Consider the following 16765-nt stretch of genomic DNA (forward strand, 5'->3'; position numbering starts at 1 on the left):
AAGAAAGACCGAAAGCGAGACTTTGGCTCTCTAGATTCCACAGCAGAGGAAGCGAGGACGGAGAGGGAAGTGGGGCTGCGTGTGGATGAGCCACCTCTCAGATTGGCCATGTGGCCATTACTGGCTGCTTTTACCTGTGTTACATCCTTTGCTCTGGTCTACCCACCACAGTAAAATAATCCACTGGAGTAATAGTGGATTTGAAAATTTCTCCTTGAATTTCCAACAGTGTTTTGGCTTTGATTTTGTTTTGTTTTGCTTTATAACATTTATGCATTTCCAAACCCTGTTGGTATCTGCATATTAATCTAAAATATCTCTCATTGGCCTGCTTAATGTTTTTTATCTTAAATTTTATTTGGTCTGTAATGACTATTGCCACACCTGCAGTCATTTTCTTGACATTTTCTTCATCTACTGTTTCCCATCTCTTTCTTTTTAATCTTTCCGTGTCGTCAGGTAATGGGCATAGCGTGCCGCTGGCATTACCTCATCTGAGTCTTGGCTTTTAACAGGGGGATATAATGCATTCCAAGATATTTCATTTTTTTTACAGGTATGAACCTAAACTCCTGAAATCTTGTTTAATGTTTTTTGGGGGGATTGTTTTTTTCTTTCAAAGATTGGCACCTGAGCTAACATCTCTTGCCAATCTTTTTGTTTGTTTGTTTTTTCCTTCTTCTCCCCAAAGCCCCCCAGTACATAGCTGAATATTCCTGTTGTAGGTCGTGCTCGTTCTGCTAGGTGGGACACTGCCTCAGCATGGCTTTATGAGCGGTGCTAAGTCTGGGCCCAGGATATGAACCAGCAAAACCCTGGGCGGCCAAAGCAGAGCTCACGAACTTAACCACTCAGCCATGGGACTGGCCCCTAATGTTTTTTATTTACCTTTTTTTTCTTATTTTTTCTGGCTTTTATTTGATTAGTAGACTTTTTTTTGACCTAACCTTTTCTAGTAGTTTGGAAGTCATACCACCTTGTATTTTTATCCTACAGTTACAGAAATTAAATTTTTACTTCTCCATTTAAAGACAATCAATATCCTTTTCTTTCTCTGAACAAAACTGGAACTTTAACATGTTTTTCCACTTTATTCACAACTCCTCCCATGTTGTAGTGATTATGTATAAGAATATATAAAATTATTATCATCTGTATGATTATCATGGGTACATATCATCGTGTGGTTATCATGTACATCCTGTCTATTTAATCATCTAGGCTTCACTGGGCATGGGAGGGCCTCAGCCATCTGCCCCTGGGCTGCAGTCAGAACCCCTTGGGCCAGAGGGAGAAGGCTCCTTCCCCAGGGCTGCAGTTAGAAACCTCACACAGCTGCATCACCTTAGTGAGAGCAGATGATGTACTTGAGGGGGGCCTCCAGTCCTGAAGGTCAGTTTCTCTTTAGTCCCCCCTTGCCCCAGAGCCCATCCCCCAGCCCCAGATTCAGATTCATCCATCGTCTCGCACATCAGGCTGGTGCAACATCAGCCTGGAGTGTGGGACCCCAGGAGCCACAGAGAACCTGGCAGTGACCTGGCTGAGCAAGGGCCTCCCCAGGGAGTTGGAGCCAAGAGAAACAATGGGGCCAGCCCCCAACTCCAGGAATCTAAGCCTGAGCCTTGCCCTGGGCCAGTTGAATGGCCACCTCACCTGTATGGTCAGCAACTCTATGGACGACAAGAATGCAACCTTACACCCGGAAAACATCTATCCATCGACGGGTGAGTGCGATCTGCTGGGAAGGGTGAAGAAAATGGGCTAGCAGAGAGTGGGGGAGGGACGAGAATGGGCGGGCTCAGGGAATGTGGTGGGACAGGGGAATAATTTAAGGCACCTGATGTGGTGCAACCGAAAGGTCCCCTGCCTGGCGAATGGCCACACCCTCGTTATAGTCTAACTTGCAACTCCAGAAATTGGACCAATATGTGGAGACTGCTGCATCACCCAGGACATAAATCTGGGACTGGCATGTGGGCACCCCCTTTCCCAGCTTTGAGGAGCCCGGAAGGCTGAATTAGTCATCAGAATCCAAGCAGGGGAGGAGGAGGACTTGAGGATTAAGGACTGAGGATTCCTTAGACCTGGAAAGCTCCTGTTCACCAGACTCAGGCCCTCCCTGGATGGGCTGGAAAAGCTTAGCACATTCAGGCTGATAGATGCCCCTTTTTTGCTGCATGACAGATGTGCCATTTCTGAGATGATTAGCACCTCTGAGTAAGTAAACCAAAGTTCAACCACCCACTGAGCAGTGAGAGCACCTGTGGTCACTACAGCCAGTTACCCACTTCCCCCATCAGCCTAAGGTGTCACCCTGCTAGATAAAGGGACAGTCCAGGGTAGGTTAGGGGGTGGAAGCCCTTACAAAGGAGCCTTGGACCTGGTTTCATACAGTATGAAACCTCCAACTTTCCCTAGCACTACGCAGAGGGAACAATGGGTGGAAAAAAGGAGGATGAGTTCAGCAGCCCCCTCCCACCCTTGTCCCCCTAGGCTCTGCTTGCTTCACGTGGGCCTCCCGTCTGAACAGTCTCCTCCGTGTCATTTCCTCACTCACTCAGCCACTCAGCATTCAACCCTCGCACTAGGACTGAGGGCCTACCACGTGCTGGGGGGGCGTGAGTGAGAAGTAAGCTGAGCCCCTGCCCTCAAGGAGCTTACAGTGCAGGGGGGCGTCACCACATACCAGCTGTGTGACCCTGGAAGAGTCACTTGATGTTTGGAGCCTTTTTGTAAGATGTGCAATAATTGTATCTACTTCATAGGGCTGTTGTGCGATTTCAAAGGGGAATCTATGGAAAGTTATCAACACAGTGTGTGGCATGGATTGTGTCAATAATTATTAGAAAATACTTCAAAGAAGAGGAGGAGTAAATTTCTAAATATAAAGCCACACAGTAAGTGCTGAAGTCGAAGCAAATACAGAGGATATGGTTCAAGCACAAAAAAGAAAGAAAGAAACTGAGTAACTGCTGCAGGAGTTGGGAAAGGCATCACAGAGAAGGGACCACCTGACTTGGGCCTTGAAGGATGAATAGGAGTTTTCTTGTGGGAGTATGAGAAATATACCCCAAACAGAGAGCGCAACGTGTCCTGAGGTCTGGCGACCCCAGATTCTTCCATTCTCTCTCCCTCTTGGGATGTACTTCTCTTCTGGGATTCTGAGAGGAGAAAAGAGATCCAGGTTGAGGGGATGAGCAATGGGACATCCAGCTAGCAGGAGCCTTCACGTTGCCTGTGCAGAGAAGAGACAGAAAGCCTAGCAGAAGAAACTTTAAAGTGACAGTGGCCAGCGTGCAGGGAGACTAGAAAGGAGGAAACCTGTCAGGGCTGTATCAAGGATGTCCACTTGGGATACAGGTCCTGAGCCAGGGTGGTCCCACCTCCTCCCCCTGCCTGCACCAGGCCTGACTGAGGCAGACCTGACACCAGCCTTTGACCCCACATTCATTTCAGAGCAAACGGCTTTGGAGAGGCATCCGTCCCACGGTTCTGATGGTGGGCCTGGGCGCTGGAGTGTGGATCTGGATGAGGAAGAAGATGGAGACTGGGAGAGGTAGGTGCTGGAGAGACGCTGAGAGGAGCAGTGGGATGGGGGGCCTGGAGGACACCCCAGGGAGCGGGGCAGGACTGGGCAGGACAATGGGCAGACAGAGGCTCATGGACCTCTCCTGTGAATCATCCCTGGAAGGCTGGGCTACAGCCTGCTGGGGGTGGGAGCAGAGAACATGCCCAGGAAGGAAGGTGATGTGTGGCAGGGACAGGGCAGGGGTCTGGGACCTGAGCTTACAGCCTGGGGAGCAATAGCTGCCCTCACCCAAGGGCTGATGAGGGGTCACCTCAATTCCACGCAGCCTCATTGGGTGTCTGCTGTGTGCAGGTGGGTCTGCTCTCCTGCCCAAGGGGCCCGGCTCAGCAGCTGCTCCCCAGGCCCTTCCCACAGAAGAATCTGCTGACCTGCACACTGGTGGGGCTGATAGCCACGACTCCCCCTACATGAAGATCAGACTCCTGGGACACCCTGAGGTGGGTCTGAAGGAATCAAATCAGGTTGACCAACATCTACTCAGAGGTCATGAATCCCGGGAAGTCCAGGGTACTCTGCTCCTGTCAGGCTCTGGGTTCAATCCTTACTTTGGATGATATGGTTGCTGTGCCTGGTCACTCACAGGATGCTGGGAGCTGAGGTGAAATGAGAGGAAACCACCGATGAGGAGGACACTTTGGTCATGTGTCCACAATCTCATCAGATGTTGCTGCCACCCAGGGAGGAGGGGTGGCAGAGCAGGAGAGGCAAGAATGTAAATGGACAGGTGTCTGGTAGACCCTGCCATCTACATAGGACCCAAAGGAAGCAAAAGTAGGGGAGACCAGCAGGGCCTGGAGGTGGAGCAGACCCAAGGATCTGAGGAACATCAGGAAATCTCCTTCCCGCAGTCTGTCTCCCTCCTACCTGCCTGAGATGCTGCCATTAATGCCACCTGTTTGGATAAAGGCATTGTTGTCACCACTGATGAGATGTCCCAGTGAAAGCATCTCATGTGGCCACTGTCCATTAGATGGAAATCGGTGCAGTGGTCACAGATGGAATGATTCCACCAAAGGGAAAGAGCTGGAGACAGGACAACTGTAGGAGGAGAGGACACTCAAGGGACTTCCCTAGAAGCAGTAGTTCTCAAACTGAGCTCACATCGGAACCCCCTGGAGAGCATGGTAAAATAAAGTTTGCTGGGCTGACTCCAGACTTTCTGATTCAGCAGGTCTAGGGAGACCCGAGCATTTGCTCAATTCTAACAAGTTCCCAAAGGATGCTGACACTCCTGGTCCCACTCTTTGAGAATTACTGGGCTAAACAGAGATCAGGAGAAGGCAAGTAGCACCGCTGTCTGGACGTCCAGGACTAGCCAGTGGCCGGGGCCTCTCTTCTCCCCTCCTTTCACTTTTCTAAAGAGGGAGCACTCTGGCTCATTATGCCACAGAACATGGGGATCTTAGAAATCCCCTGATATGGTCCAAGCAGTTTAAGGTTGGGAAAGTGGGACCCAGAAGAAACACTGGGGCTTGGGAAGAGAACCATGCAAGCACAGTGCAGAACAGGGGTGTCCTGGTTCCCCGTCCAGTGCTCTGTGCACTATGCCTAATTGCCTTAGTGCCTGCCACCTTGTGACTTCCCGTCTCCACCCCTCTGAGTTTTGTCCCCATCTGATTTGGGCCTCAGGGAACTCAGGAAATAGCTCCTTGGGCCCAAACCCCAACTCCCCCTACCAAGGAGGACAGGAAAGGAGTAATGTGTGACTTTGGGACAGAGAAACAAATCAGGCCACATCTGACCCAGACACTCAGCAGGGCCCTGAAGTCCCCTGCCACCATAGTCCCTGCCCTTGGGGCACTCCCAGTCTGATGGAGAAAATGAATTCTCTTCCAGGACACAGGGAGACAAGCACAGAAGAGAGATAGGGGTGGCAGGAAGGAGCAGATTCCAGAGAAATGGGTGAGAAACCCAGCCCTGATACTGACTTCTTGATTGACCTTACTCCCTGGGTCTCAGTTTCTTCTTCTATAAAGTGAGGATTACAGTAATAACACCTTACATTTATCTGATGCTTTGCAGTTTTTCAAAGCACTTTTGCAATGAGAGCAGTCAAGGTGATTGACAAATTTGTCCAAGAAATATTTACGGAGTGTCTACTGTGTTCCCAGAATTGTTCTGATCTGGGCTGCATGATTCAACAGAACAACAAAAATCCCTGGCCTCCTAGAATATACATTCTAGGTTGTGGGAAGAGAGAATGACAAATAAAATAAGCAAAACATGAAGGGTCAGATGACGATAAGTGCTAAGCAGAAAATAAAGCAGAGAAGAGGGATGGAGGGGTCAGGTGAGATTTTAACAAGCCTGTCAGGGAAAACCTCACCAAGAAGAGATGAAGGAGCGAGCAAAGTGGGGGTCTTGGAGCATGTGGGCGGGATGTGGAGAGAGTTAGCATCCTGGGTCTAGGACAGAGCAAGTGGAAAGATTCTGCAGTGTTCAAGGGAGAGGTCCGCACCCAAGCCGTATTCTGGGGAGTTGTCAGGATGGAGAGCCAGAACTACCTGGTTGAGGACAAGAAGCACATGAAGAGATGTAGCTTGAATAATTCTGTTCCTAATTCTTAGAAACTGACCAAGACCACTCCTAAACTCTTCTTGAATTGTAGAAAGACATGGAGAAGGGCAGCTGCCATTCATACAGCCCTGAGTGTGCTCCAGTAATCCACACTATCTATGAGAAGATCCAGAAAAGCCCAGAACCCCAGGATGACACCGAGACCACGGAGACACTGGGGCAGTGAGGGGCCTTCACAAGATCTCCCCCCCTCACCCTGCACTCCAGGATCTCAAGATCTCCCTCTTTAAGGTGGAGCTGGGACTAGACCCCATGTCTTTCTGACCCATCCCACTGAGACAGCAGAGCAGCAGGAGCTGCTCCCCTGGGTTCCCACCAAAGTTTTCTCCCTTCACAGTGATGGTGCTACTCTAATATCCAAGTACAAGAGGTAAGCCTTTCAGCAGTCAGCCAGATTTCTGACCTGTGACCATCTTAACCCCTTTAGGGAACACCCCTGGTTAGGCGGGACATGCATAAGGATGGTCAGGGGATAGAGATGCTTTCCTGGAATAGGGAGGGTCCTGGTGCCTCTCACAATGATGAGTCTTGGGTGGAGGAACTTCAGGATGTCATAGCCCAGCCCAGTACCCAAGAATAGAGAAAGCAATGGCCTTTGACTATGGACAAGCCAGAGGCTGGCAGATACAAGATTCCGGGTCAACTGTGCCTGGGAGGGGTGGAAAGAGAGGGAAACACTTTTTGAGTTCCACCACCTACCAGGCTTAATCTAAGCACAGTAAATGAACTATCTCAGGATTTTTCAAATTCAAGTGATTCACAGACCCTTTTATTTTTATTACATAATATATCCATGCAGTGTAAAAGTCAAAAGGCAGGTCTTGTTGACATGATAATGTTTCAGCATCTTATTGCTATTGTAAATGGGGTCTTGTTCCCATTAGATCTTCCAACTAGTTGATTAAAATAATGCACAAATAACATATATAAATTTTCCTGTTACTAACTTTCTTTTCTGTTTGTAACAGTTTTTCATTTGATCCCTTTGAATATCTGACTAAATAACCATATTATCAACAAATAATTATAATGTTTGCTTCCTTCTTTCCAATTTTTATGACTCATTTCTTTCTCTTGTCTAATTGCATTGGCTAATAGCTCCAAAGCCATGCTAAATAATACTGATAAAAATGTCCTTGTATTGTTCCTCACTTTAATATAAATGCTTCTAGTGTTTCTCCATTAAGCATGATGTTTTTATTAGGTTAAGACATATCCGTTTTGTCGTGTTAGGAAAGCATGTACTTATTCTTATATTATAAAGAGTTATACTGAGAACAAAATGTTAAATTTTATTGTTTCTCGTTTCATCTGTGCAAATTTCATATGCTTGTTCTTTTTCATCTATTAATAAAATATTGAAAGATTTCCTCATATTGAGCTATTTTTGCATTATTGGAATAAATCCCAGTTGATGTATTATTCTTTTAATATGATACTCTTTGATAATATTTTTAATTTGGATTTTTATATCATTATTCATAAATGAAATTCTCCTATATGGATTTTATGCTTTACTTTGTCAGTTTGGTATTTGTGTTAGACTTATTAAAGACAACTTTTATCCTCACTTCTTGCAATAATTCAATAAAAATTTGCTTTGTAGTCCAAAACAGGTTCCATTTAAAGAAAAGAATTCTAATTATCCAGTGTTGATTTAAATTATTTTTATTAAAAATTTACTTAAAGGGGCCGGCCCGGTGGCGCAGCGGTTAAGTTCGCACGTTGCGCTTCTCGGTGGCCCAGGGTTCGCTGGTTCGGATCCCAGGTGCGGACGTGGCACTGCTTGGCAGCCATGCTGTGGTAGGCGTCCCACGTATAAACTACAGGAAGATGGGCACGGATGTTAGCTCAGAGCCAGGCTTCCTCAGCAAAAAGAGGAGGACTGGCAGTAGTTAGCTGAGGGCTAATCTTCCTCCAAAAAAAAAAAAAATTTACTTAAAGATGTATAAACATCAAACGATATGTACATGACTTGTGCTTATAGCATTTATACTATAAACCAAATAAATGTGGATAAAGTAAATAAAAACAAAGCAGTCAAACAGTAAAGCAATGGTCATTCAAACTAATATTCAAACGTACAACTTTAATGTGATGGGTGTTTTTGTCTTGCTGAAATTAAATCGTTAATGTTGGGATTATAGGAAAAAACTGTAGGTTCACATTAGGTTCAGTAATTAATTTATTTTTTTAACTTTAACACAAAGACTGCCAGTTCATATACATTTATTGGACAACACTTGATTAAAGTCTTTGTTTACCAGTTCAAGACAGTCAACTTCATTCTTAACCAAAACTCTGCCAGGTGACAATTGAGAGATCTATAAATTGTTGGATTCACCTGAAAAAAAATTAACATTACAGCATTATGGAAATCTTCACTGAATACATATCTATCTACTTACTACTGAAACCCTAGACCGAAAAATTCTTCTTTGGATGTTTGCTACCATAGCGGGTATTTACTGCATTACCGCGAATGAACTCTGGAAAGTTGTTACTACAAAGACGGAATCTCACACCTCTGCGTGCAGGGCAGATACGCCACTGACCGCTACAGAGCAGGAACTTTGGAGCTTGACGTGCCTGTTTGAGAAGAGCTGTGGGCCAATTAGAGGCCAATTCAGTGAATGATCAAGCCATCAAAGTGGTCAAATCTATCCATTTACCAGAACCTTCTTTCTTTTAACTATGTATAAAGCTTAAAGCAATTCGTACTGGATAGTCTGGTTTAACAGCTTTTGAAGATTTCTGTCTTTTTCATTGACAGGATTCCACTGTTTCCTCCTAAAAGCACCTGAAACAATGTTTGATTTTTCTCTACTCAGCTCCCTGCGAGGAGAAAGAAGAAGTCAGTTCACAAGACAGCCTGAACTGGTGATTCCTGAAAGAGGGTGATGGGGGTTGGGGGGGAGAGGTGAGGAGACTGACAGGCAGAGCTAGGAGGAGACTGAGGGTCAGGGAGGCAATCTGAAGGCAGAACCCTGGAGTCTTTGCTCCCCAGGGTTCTCATAGGCCCTGTTGATCCATTCGATTCACATCATTATAAACTTTATCAATCATTGATAGAAGTACAGATTTTATCAATTTAGCAAATTCAGCACGTTGGTCATTTAGTGATTTGCTTGTTTAGGAAATGGATTCTTCTGTAAACTGTTTTTCAGCAAACCAGTTTTAGATGCATTGACCTTTGGGCAGGTTGATGTGAGCCTTACTGCTTAACGGATAAGAAATTTGGCTTTGGGGCCAGCTGCGTGCATTAAGCCCTCACTCCGCTTACTGGCTGTCTACTCTTGAGCAGGGTCGTGACCTCCCAGAGCCTCAGTCTCCCCATCTGTAAAAGTGGAGTAATCAGGGGCTGGCCAAGCAGCATAGTGGTTAGGTTTGCACACTCTGCTTCAGGGGCCCAGGGTTCACAGGTTCAGACCCCAGGCACAGACATACACACCATTCATCTAGCCATGCTGTGGCAGCGTCCCACATACAAAATGGAGGAAGACTGGCACAGATGTTAGCTCAGCAGCAATCTTCCTCAACAAAAACAGGAAGATTGGCAACAGATGCTAGCTCAGAGCCAATCATTCTCACCAAAAAAAAAAGTGGAGTAATCAAGGGCCTCCCTCCTGGAGTTGTTGGAAGAGTCAATGAGTTAACACACTCACAGCCCTCAGAGTAGCACTCGCGTCACCAGTGTTCAGTACATGTTATTACTGTCATTCTGCCCTCCTTGCCTGATGACCGATCCTCCCAACTGTCTCCTCTACGTGAACCACGCACTGGACAGTCCCCATCAGGACCACCATCTGTGTCGTCATCTGCTCCGCCTATGAAGATGCTTTAACACGAAAGCAAGCAGAGCCCCAAAAATGCCTGTTATAATGTGGTCACTGCAGGATCCAGAACATGCACATGTTAATGTTCAGGTTATCATCAAAATGAAAGCATGAAATATAAACATTCTAACGGAGCACTTGCAGGCCCCTGAGGCTACCCTGCACACAAGTTTGGGAAACACCATTCTAGAAGCAATGGACCCAGACAGGAAAGACAGCAGACAAAAGAGCAAGAGGGGCGGGGTTGGGGGAGGCCCAGGAGCCACAAGGATGTCACGCCACATGGCTGGCCCACGCTGACAGGAGGAGGAGAAAAGGACTGGAATCCCAGAGGGCATTCCTCGAGGAACAGGAATACTCCACTCAGCGGAGACGGTCTCCATGTGGTTTTCACAGAACTGGAGCAGATGGAGCAGACGGGGTTCTCAAACTCTTGTTCCCCAAAGTTCCTGCTCTCTTCCTACGCTGCCCAGGCCACTGTGACCAAACAAAGAATACAGCCATTATGTCTAGTTCTCTGACTCTTGTGCTGGGAGTTCAGTGTCCTGATAGAAAACAAAGTCAAAAGGAATCCAAACACACGTTTGCAGAGGCAAAGAGCAAAATAAGTAGAAGACCGCAGTCAAAGATGAAAAAGCGGAAAAGCAAAAAATAAGACCTACACAAATAATTCATCCTCCAAAATAAAGGAAAGGAAGAACAGTTTTCAAAAGACTGACGGAACCAGAGATGAAAGATGAACTAAGATATCAGAATATGATTGGGGGAGGGGCAAAGAAAACAATCAAAGGGAAAAGTAATTCTTTTTGCAGATTTAAAAATGCAGAGACTAGAATCAACAGTACAGGGAACCATATCAATGATGTGGAAGACAGGATAAGAAAATAATATAAAAAATAAGAGGGAAGCAATTAGAGCGAAGAAGAGCAATATGGACTGACAATGGAGATCAAACGTATGGATAACTAGTGTCCTCCAAGAAGAGAGAAGGAATGGAGAGGAAAAACTACCATGACCAACATCATCCGCTTCCTCCCTCAAGCCACCCCTCTTCTCACCAACAGAACCCTGCTTGGTTCAGCTGTCAAGTGAGAGACCGGGTATCAGGGGTGGGGTGGGGGGATTCCCCTGACCTCACGGTGGGCATGTGACCCTGTTCTGGCCAATTATATGTAAGAAAAGTTTATTGGGGGCTCCTGAGAATGACTTCCACCCTGACAAGAGGAAGGAGGCTGAGGAGAAGCTCCCGCTCCACGCTGCCCCTGGCTCCCGCCTCTGAATGTGGCTGTGTGAGAATGTGGTGCTGGAAACTGTTGGAGCCATCTCACACCAGAGGGGAGGTCAGGAGGGAGCAGAGTCTAACCAGGAGCCCTGGCACCCCTGAGAGCTGATCCAAAACCAGCCACAGCTTATCTCTGAGCTTGGAAATCACCAGGGGAGCAGCACAAGTGACGTTACAGATGCGGGAAGGAGCAGCATGTGGACGGGTGAAAGGGAATGCTTTTGGAGTTTGCTGGTTGGTTTGCATCTGCTAAGTTACAGAGCACAGAGAAGGAGGGGCTGGAGAATAAGTTGGACACGGTCATGGAAATTAGGTTTGCACTTCTTGTTCAAGATGTTCATGAACAAGGTAGACGCATGTGTTTCCTCCCCTTCCGCAGAACGTTAAAACCATACTAAATCTATTTTGATTGCGTATAAATCACAGCATCAACGAGAGACAGGAATAACTAATCGGCAGACCTGAGATGCCTGGAGTTTCAGAGCGAGAAGGAAGAGGGCAGCCTAGCAGGGCAGAGCCAGACCCCAGACCAATGACGTCAGCATCTCTGGGCTAGTGCCCAGAAACAGTATTTTTTCAATGGCCCCTTTGAGCCCAATGTGCAGCCAAGTTTGAGAACCACTGACCTGGGATACACACAAGGGCCACAGCAGGGGATGGAGATGTACGCCCAGAGGAACCCACAGGGGCTTTGAACTCACAGGCCCAGGTAGGATGGAGGGTGGGGTGAGAATGGGGCTGAAACACGGAGAATACTAGGAGGTCTGTGCATGGAATAGTCAACCTCCAACCCTCTGTCCAGCTCCAGGTGTGGACCGTCATGGAGCCAGGCATTTCATTCTCAGACATCAACAAAGGAGAGCTCTTACAAAACCAAAACCAAAGCCAAGAAACTCTGAATACGCTGTCTGGAGAGAACTCGGGCAGCTTGTGTGGGCACAGGAGCCTCAGGAAAGCCCACCCCATTCTGACATTTAGGGGTTCCCCAGCGTAAAAGCCAGCTCCCTGTCCTCACCCTAAATTGGAGCCTGATGCCCACAGAGCTGCTTGGCTCATTTATAAATGTAAGAGAAAAGCCAAGGACATGAAAACCAGCCCCTGCACCTGAGCCCCAGCTGTGAGGCTGCCCCTGAGCCAGCCCAACATCTGCATCACTTGTGTGGTCGGTAACCATGTGGACCAGAACACTGCCACCAACAGCACTGGGGAAGTCTATTGATCAAGAAAGTGCCCAGCAGGGTGAGTGTGCCCAACTCCTGAGACACTCCTTTCCCAGGAGATTGGGGGTGGGGTAGGTTGGTGCTCACCACCCCCAGGAAATGTGATATCCAACATCTCCAGCCATTGGGACAGTACCAGGTGAGATGAATCAGAGACAGTAAAGGCTGGCATGTGACCCAGGAAACTATGGGGGATGGGTGGAATCGGGGCTTTTAGGAAGAGCAAAGAACAGCTAAGCCAGGCACTGATGTTTCTCTCTGCTCTGCCCTAAATCCATCTTGAAGGGCCCTTGAGTGGACAAGGAATCATCTCTGTAACAAGTGACCTCAAGACAGAAACTTGAAGATAAACAAAGGCAGGTTTTGACTCAATATTAGAGGAGAGTTCTGTACTCAGAGTCATCCAAACATGCAATAGATGCTTTGGGACACAATGAGGTCCCTGTCACTGGTGGAATGTAACCACAGGCAAAGTCACCTGGTGGGTTGTTAGAAAGCGGAGGATGGAACAGGACTCCACAGTGAGTTCGCTTCCAACATGGACATTCTTAGATTCTAGGAAACTCTCTGCAGCAAAAGCACATAGGATTATTCGAAACCCCAACGTCCCAGTTTCCCAGAACCACCAGGTGGAGTGGAGGGCCTGCATTAAGCCAGCCCACTGCAGGGAGCGCGGCCAGTCCCAGGACCCATCACCCGGAAGCCGCTCACTCTGCTCCGTTTCTGACCCCTTGGGGGCTACAGCTCTGTTCCCCCCATTACTGTGGACGGTGCTGGCAAAAGGCCTCTCTCCTCGGGCTCCTTGGGAAGCCAGGAGTTCAGCTCACAGGAAGGGTTTCCAGCAGAAGGGAAGAGAGAGGTGCCTGAGCAGCCAGACAACTGCATTGGGGCCTTCTGTCTTTTCTTGTGCTTTGTCAAGTTTTCTAAATCACAAGTGGCTACTTTCTATATTCTGCCAAGTTTTAAAACATATTTGTTGGCATGAAAATGCGTTATTTTTTAAGGTTTGAAGGAATCTACCTGTAATAGCATGTGGCTCTCATGCCCTTAAGGAGAAAATGCTTAAATAAGTTTTACAATATTTTCTGTGTTGATTTTTTGAGCTTTATACACACATGGTAGATCAATTTTAGCAATTCATATCATTCTAGAAATTATCTATTTCATTAAGATTTTTAAATGGAATAGATGCTTATTACTTATTACACAATCTTAGTTTTTTCTAGCTGTTATTCTGGTTCTGATGTTGTAAATATAAGAGGATCTCACTGAAAGACTAAGTGATAAATTAGGTGAAGATTCTGGCCCTGAGAGCTGTGGAATCCCATTACTCAGTTCACAGCTTTTCTTTCTGGGTCTGTTTGCTAAAGCGGTTTGGTGGTTCAGCTGGTGGTGTGTGGTGTGTTGAGGGCATGCCCTCTCCCTCCACTCCCTCCACTACAGCTGGGAAATGAGAGAGATACATGTGGGTATTTCTTTGGTTTTTCTGGTTTTGGGAGATTAGATAAAACATCACACCCCTGGATCACAGGAAAGGTACAGACATTCAAAATCAGAGAACCAGGCAAGACTTAATCTCACAAATGAACATAACCAAAGAAAATATGTCAATCCGGGGAGCATTAATGAGAAATGGAGCATAAAGAGAGGTGAGCAACAGAGAAAAATGCAGTTCTGTCAGGCGGACAGGAGAATCCCATGCCCCAGGCAGATAAATCCCACCATGGAGATGATCAGCTCAGACTAGAAATCCATTGGCATCCACACCAGCAGCACCTACTCACCTGTCCTGACTCAGGGCTCCCCAGGCAGCCCAGTGACACCTTCGTTTCTCACGTGGCCTGTCTTTGGGAGAGGGCACACTACTCAGGCTAACAGGACCATCCAGCCCAGTTAGCAAGTGTGCCTCTTACTACAAATTGATAAGTCAGCATTCTGGTTGTGCCTATCAGTGTCTTTTGACATTTTTAGCAAGATTTTGCATCTCCAAGGCAAATCACACAGGGCAATGGATGAAATGGAGCTTCTGGGCTCAGGCTCAGAGTCCATGTGTCAGACTTTGGACCTTGGTGAGCACCCCAAAGTAATTCCAACCTGTGGGGTCTCGTGATTCAATCATTCTTTCACTCAACCAACATTTCCTGCACTGCCTGCTGAGCACACACTGAGAACCGTCTTGGAAGACAAACTCTCAGTCTCCATGCCGTGTACATTCCCATTTGAATTTAATGAAGCCTCTGTGTAGACCAAAGGTTTCAGTTCTCAACCCAGATCATACATCCGAATCAACTATTGGGTTTTTAAAATACAGATGATCCCCAGTTTGGGGATAGGGTTCAAGCTTCTGTTCTTAAAATCTCTCCAGTTGACCTGATGAACAGCCAGGTTGTCAGCTGGGTCAGAGGGAGTGTCCATTTGAATCAATTAGCCTAAAATTTTCACTTTGCCTGTACTGTGTAGACAGATCCAGAGATATCTGGGGTTATTTCAATAAGATTCTGAAGGCATCAATTCCACACAAAAGAAAGCGAAAATAAGCATAAATACTTTAACGACTTCCTAAGATGATAAGCTTCCTGTTGGCACATATGTGGCATTATCTGCCTGAAACACAGCTCGGCTGAGGTCACTGCCCTGCTCAAAAATTGTAACAGATAATCTTTTTCTGATAAGTGCTATAGAGAATCTGATGATACAGAAAAAGAGACGGGTTCCGGAACATAACCACTGTTAACTTCTTGATGTATCAGTTTTAGACTCCTTTTATGCTGACATAAACATAGGTTTGTATATATTTATAATACAGGATAATACTATACACACTGTCCCATAACTCTTTTAATATTCCAGGGGCAATTTCCAATCTAAATATGTAAAGATGCAATGTATCCTTCTTATTACGTCTATAGTACTCCACCATGTGGATAGACTACCTTATTTAACCAGTGTACAGCTGTCAAGAGTGGGGGCTTTAGAATCCAACTCCAAAATATAACCCCAGCTCTGCCACTTCCTGGTTATGTGACCTGGAGCAAGTTCGTTAATGTATCAGTGTTGCAGTTTCCTCGGAAGAATAATGGGATTTGCATAATAGGATTTGCAGTTTACACTTTGAAGTCTCACTTCCCAAGGTCTTTAAACTACAGCCCAGATTAAACGCCCCCTGACTCACAGCCTTTGGAAGAACAATGAGGAAAAATAGAGCTTGGAGGAGGGAAGATGGCGCCTGGAGGAGTTTGCAGCTTTAAATAGGGAGGTCAGGGGAGACCCTATCAAGAAGATAACGTTTGTACAAAGACCTGAAGGAGGTCAGGAAATGAGACAGGCAGACAGCTGGGGCAAGAGAATTCTAGGCAGAGCAAAGGCCCTGAGGCAGGAGCATGCATGCTGCATTGAAGGAAGGACAAAAAGCCCAGTGTCCTAGAGTGAATTAAGGGAGGAGGGGAGCATGAGAGATCAGGTCAGATGGTACAGGACCTTGCAGACAAAGGGGTCCCATAGGAAGTTCTGAGCTAAGGAGTAATGTGACACAACTTAGGTTTTGAAAAGATCACTCTGGATGACTGTTTTTTTGAGGAAGATTGGCCCTGAGCTAACATCTGTGCCCATCTTCCTCCATCTTATTGACAAATAAAAATGGCAAGCAATAGGATATATTGGAGTATGTGAGGAAGCCATTTGGTATAAACCTAATTCGGCCTGACTTTGTTTTTCCAAAAGGGCATGACTGTGGCCATTGAGCATGCATTGTATATCTGCTTAGACATTTTGAGGTAAAGGTGCAACTTCCCTCCCCCTCCCAACATCGGCATCTCCTTAAAGATTAAACATCTTTCTTTAGGCTGGGAACTGATTGCAGCACTCATCTGTGACCACCCAGCTCGAGGCAACAGACCTGCCAGCCTGCGGGGTTCACTGAGACAGCAGGCCTATCTGCTGTTTCCATCAATCGCTGTGCTAACAGAGCAGCCTCGTGACTATTGTAAAAGGGACATTTCAATCATATGTGAAACATACTCTTTGAGGGTATATAACCACCCTGTATACCCCACTTCTTTGGAGTGCTCTGTTCCTTTGTGGAAAGACTCTCCCAGGTTATAATCCTCAGATTTAAGCTCAGAATAAACTCACCAAAATTTTCATTTATAGATTGGTTATGGATTATTTTTGTTGACATTATACATGGGACGCTTGCCACAGCATGGCTTGATCCTGTGCATAGGTCTGCACCCAGGATCTGGGCAGGTGCACCCAGGGCTGC

General features: G+C 46.5%; 1 protein-coding gene across 1 annotated transcript; it reads left to right on the top strand.

Annotated features, from left to right (window-relative positions):
• The first annotated feature begins 1483 nt into the window (after positions 1 to 1483).
• LOC106783170 (uncharacterized) lies at positions 1484 to 7539 on the top strand. The gene is made up of 4 exons (XM_023640296.2): positions 1484 to 1724; positions 3457 to 3556; positions 3881 to 4026; positions 6198 to 7539. The coding sequence occupies exons 1-4, from the start codon at positions 1641 to 1643 to the stop codon at positions 6330 to 6332; spliced, it is 465 nt and encodes a 154-aa protein (XP_023496064.2). The 5' UTR covers positions 1484 to 1640; the 3' UTR covers positions 6333 to 7539.
• The last annotated feature ends 9226 nt before the right edge of the window (positions 7540 to 16765 follow it).

Source organism: Equus caballus, chromosome 5 (genome assembly GCF_041296265.1).
Source record: "Equus caballus isolate H_3958 breed thoroughbred chromosome 5, TB-T2T, whole genome shotgun sequence".
In the NCBI taxonomy this organism is placed as follows: domain Eukaryota; kingdom Metazoa; phylum Chordata; class Mammalia; order Perissodactyla; family Equidae; genus Equus; species Equus caballus.